This window comes from Mus caroli, unplaced genomic scaffold, assembly GCF_978045245.1.
Source record: "Mus caroli unplaced genomic scaffold, Mus_caroli_1 scaffold_2, whole genome shotgun sequence".
Taxonomy (NCBI): Eukaryota; Metazoa; Chordata; class Mammalia; order Rodentia; family Muridae; genus Mus; species Mus caroli.
Window position 1 is genome coordinate 53337244 of NW_028227257.1, and position 10067 is coordinate 53347310.

A 10067-nucleotide genomic window follows, 5' to 3' on the forward strand; every position below is an offset into this window, starting at 1 on the left:
CCCCCAGCTTGCTCAAGGGTGGAGCTACCGGCTCATTCGTCCTGCCACGCCTACTGCTGCAACCTGCCTTTGCTGCCTGGAGGCACACACGTGTTCGTCCTGCTACTGGACCCTGAGTTACTTGGCGGGATATTGGGTTCCCTCCCCCTTCCTTTATAACTGAGTGTCTGGAAATAGTAAAATTGAGCTTTGATCAGGATGTTGTCTTAGCTCCATTCTTTCTTCCGCCCCGTCTAGATTCCTCTCTTTTCAGCGAACTGCCATTCTCAGTTGAACCGTTCGTATTGTGGACTGCGGGCAGGCCGCAACAACACACTGTCCCCAAATCCAGAGGGTGAACATCTCTGTGTGTGCTTGTGTGTGAGAAACCCAGCAATGGAGGGAGAGCTGTGATGTGGACAATTCATTCTCGGAAAGTTGATCTTTCAGAAGCATTTCAAACAAACAAGTAATGGTATCCCTTGACAACACGTTAGAACCTTGGTATGAAGGGTGACAATTGTGATGCAGGGGAGGATCCAAGAAGAATTGGGCCTGAGTCAAGTGAAATCAGACAGCAACAACACAAAGGGGTGGGGGGAGCATTCAAACTGTTCAAAACCAAAAACAAGCCAGGGGAGCAGTCCTGGAGAAATGAAGTTAAAAGGATCAAAGGTAGCTCGTGAGTAGAAGTGAAAGCCTGATGTGCTTCCATTGACATGGCGTCTCATCGGCTGGTCCCTGCAGATGACTTCGGTGCCTACTACAACCTGTGAGCCTCTATGTCCTGTGCCTTTATAGATAACCTTAGGAGTCGGGGGGCTGGGGGAGGGCTTACCTAGAGGGGGCATGGCACCTGTTGCATTTGGGAGGGCTCTGCCAGATTTGAGCCATGAAGGGCCCAGAAGAGGTAACATACATGTACTCCCTTATCAGTCAGCCCAGGGCCTCCATGACATCACTGAGTAAAAGCGAGAATGACGCACTTTTCAGACGGGTGAAACTGAACAGAGGCACTGAGTAGGCCGCTGAGCCGTGGGGCCTGAATTTCAGATTCAGTCTGTGGGAAGAAAGGTAATAAAGGACGAAGGTGGTGAGCGGCCCTACTGAATCGGTCAGATAAGAGGGGGCTGCTCAGATCAAGGAGGCCTCCTGGAGCCTGCAGTATCCCCATCTCTGCTTGCTGGGCAGATGCTCCAGTCCTGTCTCTCCACATTAAGTCATTGTATTCTTTTAAAGATTTTATTTTATGTATATGAATGTTTTGCTGACAATTTAAGCACACCAAATCAGTGCTCTTGGAGGCCAGAAGAGGGCATTAGATCCCTTGGAAATGGAGATACAAAAGATTGTGAGCCAGATCTTCTGAAAGAACAGCAGAAATGCTCTTAACTGATGAGCCATCCCTTCAGAACCCAATCTGTGTGTGTGTGTGTGTGTGTGTGTGTGTGCGCACGTATATCTGTATATGTGTGTATGTATGTGTGTATACATATATATGTATATATATGTGTGTATACATGTAAATATATGTGTATACATACTATACAGGTACATAGATGTATATGTGTATATGTATACATAGATGTATATATGTATAACCAGCTATTAGCATAGCAATGTGCATGTATGCACACATATGTATGCATATATACATGCCTGTGCCCTTAACATATGTATATGTATATGTTCCTACTATGTGTATGTATCATGCTCACTATAGCTGTCTCCAGACACCAAAAGAAGCTACAAAGGCCCAAAGTTACAGTGCTTTAAGGGCCCCATAAAGCACTTGCTGGGATTTGAACTGGGGTCATTTGAATCCATAGTCAGTGTTCTTACCCAATGAGCCACAGCTCCAACACTGTATCATGTTCTCAATATGGCACCTATAAAGTTATATTCATTCTCAGCACATGCTGTAATTCCATATAACTTAATGGACAGGTAAGGTTAGGTAAATGCCTTCATTTCTCTTGCATCACTGTGTACTTGCCCTTGGTGTACCACTATGGGCAAACGACTCACTCACATAAGCCAGTCAGTCCGCCTGTAAATGGGATTTTAGGAGGACTGTTTCTACCCAGAAGAGCTGTTGCAAATATTTAATGGGGAATGTATATTAAATGCTTAATATAGTCAGACTAAGTACAAAATGTCTATGATGTTACTGTTAAAACAGGAAAGGCTTTGGTTTTTATCAGTTGAGTTGGGATGTTTAGCCAAGCCACCCTGAGACCTGGACGGCAGGTCTACTCTATCTCTTTACTCTCTTTTTAGGGAGAAACTTTTATTTATGTCAGACATTCACACATTTATGTCATTCAGAGTTCTGGGCCTATGCTAAAATCCTTCTGTCCTTGGTAGAGAGTGAGTTTGAGAGAAAAACCCACTAAGAATCTTTCCTAGCCATCAGAGAAGTACACACTTGTTTTATTTTATTTTATTTTATTTTTGGGTTTTCAAGACAGGGTTTTTCCGAGCCCTGGCTGTCCTGGAACTCTCTTTGTAGACCAGGCCTGCCTCTGCCTCCCGAATGCTGGGATTAAAGGTGTGCTAAAGGTGTGCGCCACCACTGCCCGGCTAGAAGTACACATCTTTAATCCCAGCACGCAGGAGGCAGAGGCCGGGGGAATCTCTGTGAGTTCAAGCCCAGCCTGGTCAACGTAGCCAGTGCAGAGCCAGCCAGAGACACATGGGGAGGGCCTACCACAAAACAAAAGGAACAAAACCCTTCTTGCCAGGCTGGTGACTTCTAACTTCAGTCACTGAGGTGTGAAACAAGAGGCTTGTCAGTTCGGAGAAGGCCTAAGTTATCAGACCTTGCCTCCCAGCCACAAAAGAGCACTTTTATTTCAGAGGTTGCCAGGGTCTGAGCGGCACTAGCACTCACGCTCTCCCCTGGAAACACTCTCCTTCCATGTGGCCCACACAGTGCGAAGTGTGCAGACTATGACTCCCTGCGGGAGTCTAAGACCCAGCCACACTTCCAGGGCGTGACGGGACTGCGGAACCTGGGCAACACCTGCTACATGAACGCTATCTTGCAATGCCTCTGCAGCGTATCTCCACTGGTGGAGTACTTCCTGTCCGGAAAGTACATCACAGCTCTTAAGAAGTAAGAGGAGGTCTTCCCTAAGTCTGCCCCACCCCAGCTCCCCCAGGTGAGGTGAGGAAAGGACCCACTGGAGTCCTTGTGAAGGGCTACAAGCCCAGACATAGTAGGTCCCCAGAGAACACACATGGAGGGTGCGGAGAGCAGGGTGGACGGGGCTCTGGTGCAGGGGCGTGGACGGATCCCTTGCCAAGGAGACTGGGTCTTTTCTTTTCATTAAATCAGCAGGGAATATTTGCCCTTTGACCCGCTCTTCTTCTCAGGGACTGCAGCGAGGTTACCACCTCCTTTGCCTACCTGATGACAGACATGTGGCTTGGGGACTCAGACTGTGTCTCACCAGAGATATTTCTGTCGGCTCTTGGCAGTCTTTACCCAGCTTTTCTGAAAAAGACACAGCAAGATGCGCAGGAATTCCTAATTTACGTCCTCAACGAGCTTCACGAAGCTTTGAAAAAGGTAAGAACTAACAGTCCTGAGCTAGGAGATGTAGGCTATTATCAGAAACGCCTGCCTCTGTGTGTGTGGTGCTGGGGTCCTGAGAAAAAAGGCCAGGTTAGGATATTTGTTATTTATTGGTTGTTTTGCTTTTTTTTTTTTTTACTTAAAATTTTTAAAAATTTTTATTGTTTATGCATGTATGTCTGTTTACTACTTGTTTGCCAGGTTCCCATGGAGGCCAGAAGAGGGTGTCAGATGCCCTACATCTGGAGTTATAGACAATTTCCATCCACCATCTATGTGGGTGTTGGGAATTGAACCCAGGTCCTCTGGAAAAGAGCCAGTGTTTGTTTTTGTTTCTTTGTTTTTCCGAGACAGGGTTTCTCTGTATAGACCTGACTGTCCTAGAACTCACTCTGTAGACCAGGCTGGCCTCGAACTCAGAGATCCCCTTCCTGAGTGCTGGGATTAAAGACGTGCGCCACTACTCTCCAGTGCAGCCAGTGCTCTTAACCACTGAACCCTCTGTCCAGTTCCTAAAATTATTTTTTTAATTTACTTTTATTTTTTTCTGAAACTGATTTTACTGTGCAGCCCAGTCAGGAATCTTCCTGCCTCGGCCCTGCTCCATGTGCAGATATTATAGACGTCTGAAATTCTCACATTCCTGTGCTGAAGAGCCCAGAAGTACTCCAGATTTGCTCAGACATTCAGAGGATAATAGCCCAACTGGTTCAACAAAATCAAACAGCTCAAAGCAAAACAAAACCATTCCTCCAAGCCAACAGGAAGGCAAAAAAGCCCAGGTCCAATGCCCAGGAGAAATGCACCTGAGTTTAAAACCAAGTGTCTAAACACTGTTTCTTTTTCACAAATTCAAAGCAGCTCGGGCTGGCTGAAGCTAGAGATCAAAGTCCTCTCAGGAAAGCAGTTCAAGGCCAACCTGCTTCCAATGCCTGCCTAGCTTGTCAAACTGTTACCAATGCTTCTAAGGGTCAAAGCCTGAGCCCTCAAAGCCTTAACAAGCTAGGTCCAGCCCCTGCCTTCCTCTCTAGGACACTGGGGAGACACAGGAGGTCTGTCCAGCTTGCCCACACTGGAAGAGCCCATAAAAAAGTTGGTTCAGACCTCCTCAAGTCAAGTTTGGGGCAGTGACATGAGGTTTAGCTTTAAATAGGTGGCTAGCAGCGTAAATAACTAAGAGTCTGTTCAAAGCCAGTGCTGCGCATTCCTGAACCATCACTGTATTGGTACCCATCTCTCTTGCAAGATAGTCTGACAAGTTGTTGCAACTGTGTTTAATCTCCTCCTGGGCTCTTCCATCACCCACACCAAGCTTCATTCAGCCACGAGAGCAGCAATTCCAATCTCTTGAAGACCATTGTTTTTAGTCTTCTGATAGCTAATGGGAAAGCACAAATGTCTCCCCGTGAAATATCTGATCTCCTGCCAGGTCATTCTTCAGATCCATCCTGAAAGGGAAATAGCTGTGTTACCAGATGTCACTCATGGCTTATGCTGTCAATGTCTTAATGTTCCGCCTGAATCCAAACTAAGTGTTTTCTCGTCCATGTATCACTTGAATAGAGAAAGCCGCCATTCTGTTTCCTGTGGGGTTTTTTTTTTGTTTTTTGTTTTTTGGTTTTTTGTTTGTTTGTTTGTTTTTTGGTTTTTCGAGACAGGGTTTCTCTGTGTAGCCCTGGCTGTCCTGGAACTCACTTTGTAGACCAGGCTGGCCTCGAACTCAGAAATCCGCCTGCCTCTGCCTCCCAAGTGCTGGGATTAAAGGCCTGCGCCACCACGCCCAGCTTCCGTGGTTTTTATAAGAGGAATTTGTCCTTTTTCACAGCACTGCCGAAAAAGAGCAAATGAGAAAAGAACAGGCCAAAGCTGCTGCAGGAAGGTGCCGGCCCGGGAGACCTCCATCATCACCCGGTTGTTTGAAGGACAGCTCAGTTACAGCATCACATGTTTAAAGTGTGAGACCTGCACGCACAAGAACGAAGTTTTCACCATCCTCTCCCTCCCCATCCCATCTGACTATGAATGTTCCCTCCAGGTAGGGAGCCCCCAGCTCCTGAATATATTTCCTTGTTTTTGAGATGTGGGGGGAGGGGTGTGTGGTAGTGGTGGTTCTCTTTGTAATCCTGCCTGAGTCTCTCAGATACTGAGGATTACAGTGTCGGCTGTTATTTCCTACAGTTTTAAGTAGGAGAGGGCTGTTTTATGCCTCAAAGCCATAAATAAAGGTGGTCCATGAATGAACAGCATTTTTAAAAAGCATCCTGTGGTTATAGTTACTGTGAATTTAATTTTATTTCTAAATGTACTCAAGGCAAAGCCCCACTTAAAACTTTAAATATGGGCTGGTGAGATGGCTGAGTGGGTAAGAGCAACTGACTGCTCTTCCGAAGGTCCAGAGTTCAAATGCCAGCAACCACATGGTGGCTCACAACCATCCATAACGAGATCTGACTCCCTCTTCTGGAGTGTCTGAAGGCAGCTACAGTATACTTACATATAATAAGTAAATAAATAAATAAATAAATAAATAAACAAAAAACTTTAAATATAGGTGAGGTTTATTCAGTCTCTTGAGATGGGCAGTTTGTGATTTCTTACAATGATGTCATGGCTCCCCACCTACACTCTATAGTTTAAAGCTAGAACTAGTTATAATGGATTCTTTTTTAAAAGATTTATTTTGGGCTGGTGAGATGGCTCAGTGGGTAAGACTGCTCTTCCAAAGGTCCTGAGTTCAAATCCTAGCAACCACATGGTGGCTTAGAGCCACCAGTAACAAGATCTGACGCCTGGTCCATCTGAAGTCAGCTACACAATGTATTTATGTATAATTAATAAATAATTTTTTTAAAAAGATACATTTTTATTACACAGTGTATGCTTGTTTGCCTGCATGCATATGCGTGTACTGTGTGCTCAGTGCCCGAGAGGGCCAGTAGAGGGCGTTAGATTCCCTGGAATTGCAGTTACAGTTCTGAGCCACCAAATGGGTTCCAAACTTGGGTCCTCTGCAAGAGCAGCCAGTGAGTGCTCTTATAACTGGTTGGCCATCTCTGCAACGCCTAAGACTGCCATGCGGTCTGGATAGAAGCTGTGTACTGTGTGGAGAGAGGGGGTCTGCAGCTTAGTTTCCCTCTCTGATCGTCTTTACCACAGTGCTCAGAGTGATCTGTAAGTGAGGGGTGGGGTGTGGGAGGAGAGAGCTTGGTTAGGGACCTTTGGGAATCAGGAAACATTTTCCTTGCACAATTACACAAACCTGTCTTGTTCTTTTGAGAGTGTAAAAGCACATCTGTTGATGGGTTTTTGTGTATACAGCTGGGGAACAACAGAAGCCTGTTATGTGTTAGTTTTGTTTTCTACTTGATCAAAAGGCTAAATAAAGTTTACTAGGAAGAATGACAAGTCCTGGACTGAGGCACTGGCAGGTCTAGTGGAAACAGTCTGTTCCTTCTCCTCTAAGCCAAGATCTTGCAGAAGCAGGACCTGGCTGTAGACGTCATCTTCCTGGGTGTTGACTCAAATTCATCTGAAAAGTGTCACCCAAAACCATGAGATATGGTCATTTTTCAGGCCCCCTTGCTGAGCTGAGTCAGGGGATACATAATTATAAAAGAGCTGTCTGATTTGCTGGTAGAAATTTCAAAGTCTGTGTTTGAAAAGGTAAACCAGAAAAGGTAACGCAATAGAGTGGGAAAAGAATCTAAGCCTATCCTAGCAGTCCAGTGAAAAAGCATCACTTGTTGCTAGGTAGATTTTTACTTATTCTTTACACGGGATCTCACTGTGTAGCCCTGGCAGGCCTGGAACTTGGTATACAGACCAACCTAAGCTCCTCCTGCCTCTGGGTTAAAGGTGTGAACCACCAGCCCTGGCTCAACAAACAAAAACAGTTGCTAAGCAGATTTTAATGGGACTCAGGCCACGGGTGTTGGTAGAGTGTAATTCCTGGGTTTGTTCCTTAGAAAAATTCCCAGAAGCACATTTGCACAGCTCCTCCAAACTTCTATGGTTTGGTTGTGTGTATGAAAGACGGGCCTCCTTGAATTACACAGGCTGGTCTCAAACCAACCATTCTCCTGCCTCCACTCAACATGTAAACACCACAGAGTTCTGCTTTTTCTTCTATTGTCAGTGAGGATCCCGGGCCACCAAGTGTTCTTTCTCCCCCAACAGGACTGTCTCCAGTGTTTTTTCCAACAGGACACACTGACCTGGAGCAACCAAATCCATTGTTCCTTTTGTGAAATCAAGCAAGAGGCAGCTGTGAGGACCACGATTTCCAAGGTGCCGAAAATAATTGTTTTTCACTTAAAAAGGTATGTGGGTTTTGAAATCTTGTGGGCAGATGGTTCTCAGCAGTTTTATGAGATATGATTCACATGATAATAGTTTGTCCATTTAATATGTAGCTTGTCCTAAAATCAGCAGCAAAGTGGGTGCTTAGCTGCAAGGCCACCTGGGTTTAGTCCTCAGTGTCAAGTAAGAGAGAAGGATTCCAAGCCGGTTCAATGGCTTGGATTTCGATTTAATATCTAATTTCTTTTAAATTTTGTAATAAAAAATATGCAACATAAAATCTATCATTCTGATCATTTCAAGGGTGTAGCCATTTGTATTAATTACCTTTACAATGTTAAAGCCAGGCACCACAATTCCCAGAACATTTTAATGCCCCAGACAGAAACCCTGTCCCCATCAAGCAACACCTCCACCTTGTTCCTCTCCCTCCCTCGTTCCTCCTTCCCTAATGTCGTTTCTGTCTCGGTTGATTTACCTGTTCTTGCTCTAGAGTGGCTGTGTCAGGCTACTTTTATGTCCGTTGCACACAGCTAGAGTCATCTTAAAGGAGAAGGTTGCCTGTGTAAGATTAGTCTACAGGCCAGCCTGTAGAACATTTTCTTACTGATGGCGGAGGACCCAGTGCACTGTGGGTGGTGCCACCTCTGCGATGATGGTCTAGGGTTCCATTAGAAGGCAGGCAGAAGGAGCCAGTAAGCAGCAGCCCTCCATGACCTCTGCATCAGCCCCTGCCTCCAGGTTCCTCCTGTTTGATTGTGTTCCTGCCTGACGTCCTTTGAGGATGAATGCCTACATGGAAGGGTGAACCCTTTCCTCCCAGCATTCGAATAACCCAAGGGTACACTTTACACAGCGTATAACACATTATGCCTACCATTAATAATGATTAAAAAGAGACCAGTGTCACAGGGGTGAAATCTGAGAAGCGTTCCCACAAAGTTAGCACACAGGAGCAGTGTTTCATAGGCAGCCAAGGCTGCACTTTGTGCTGGCAGGTGAACTAGGTATGTGCAGGAGTCCTCCAGGTAGTTCTGGGTGTTGAAGGCATGAATGGGTCTCAGAGAGCAGCTGAGGCTCAGCACTGTTGAGAGGCCAGGTGCACTGTTGAAGGTGCAGCTTCAGTAACAATTGAAGCCCAAGGATTGAAGGGGTCTTGGTGAGAAGTCTGTAATATGTTTTATATTATAATATGGATGCTGGGAACAACAGGAAAGGGAAGGCCATGTTTAATATAAAGTTGATGTGATTGTAAGTTTGCAAGGGATCAATTGTGCCTTAGTTTTATGGCAACTTTTTTTTTTCTTTCTTTTTTTTTTTTTTTTTTTTTGAGACAGGGTTTCTCTGTGTAGCCCTGGCTGTCCTGGAACTCACTTTGTAGACCAGGCTGGCCTCGAACTCAGAAATCCGCCTGCCTCTGCCTCCCAAGTGCTGGGATTAAAGGCATGCGCCACCACGCCTGGCTGTTTTATGGCAACTTGACACAAGCTAGAGTCATCTGAAGGGAGGGAACCTCAATTGAGAAAATGTCTCCATAAGATCAGGCTATAAGCAAGGCTGTAGGGGATTTCCTTTCCTTTCCTTTCCTTTCCTTTCCTTTCCTTTCCTTTTCCTTTCCTTTCCTTTCCTTTCCTTTCCTTTCCTTTCCTTTCCTTTCCTTTCCTTTCCTTTCCTTTCCTTTCCTTTCCTTTCCTTTCCTTCCTTTCCTTTCCTTTCCTTTCCTTTCCTTTCTCCCTTCCTTTCCTTTCCTTTCCTTTCCTTTCCTTTCCTTTCCTTTCCCTTTCCTTTCCTTTCCTTTCCTTTCCTTTCCTTCTCCTTTCCTTTCCTTTCCTTTCTCCTTTCCTTTCCTTTCCTTTCCTTTCTCTCCCTTCCTTTCCTTTCCTTTCCTTCCTTTCCTTTCCTTTTCCTTTCCTTTCCTTTCCTTTCCTTTCCTTTCCCTTCCTTTCCTTTCCTTTCTCTTTCCTTTCCTTTCCTTTCTCCTTTCCTTTCCTTTCCTTTCCTTTCCCTTTCTCCTTTCCTTTCCTTTCCTTTCTCCTTTCCTTTCCTTTCCTTTCTCCTTTCCTTTCCTTCTCCTTTCCTTTCCTTTCCTTTCTCCTTTCCTTTCCTTTCTCCTTTCCTTTCCTTTCTCCTTTCCTTTCCTTTCCTTCCTTTCCTTTCCTTTCCTTTCCTTTCCTTTCCTTTCCTTTCCTTTCCTTTTTCCTTTCCTTTT

The 10067-nt window shown here is 45.3% G+C and overlaps 1 protein-coding gene across 1 annotated transcript in view; it reads left to right on the plus strand.

Moving 5' to 3' along the window:
- The first annotated feature begins 517 nt into the window (after positions 1-517).
- Usp50 (ubiquitin specific peptidase 50) overlaps positions 518-10067 on the plus strand; it is a 19583-nt gene continuing 10033 nt past the window's right edge. Inside the window, exons 1-5 of the mRNA XM_021155825.2 lie at positions 518-751; positions 2915-3097; positions 3358-3553; positions 5385-5594; positions 7736-7878. Coding sequence (XP_021011484.1) covers positions 699-751; positions 2915-3097; positions 3358-3553; positions 5385-5594; positions 7736-7878 — 785 coding nt within the window. The 5' untranslated portion in view covers positions 518-698. The remainder of the gene's footprint in view (positions 752-2914; positions 3098-3357; positions 3554-5384; positions 5595-7735; positions 7879-10067) is intronic.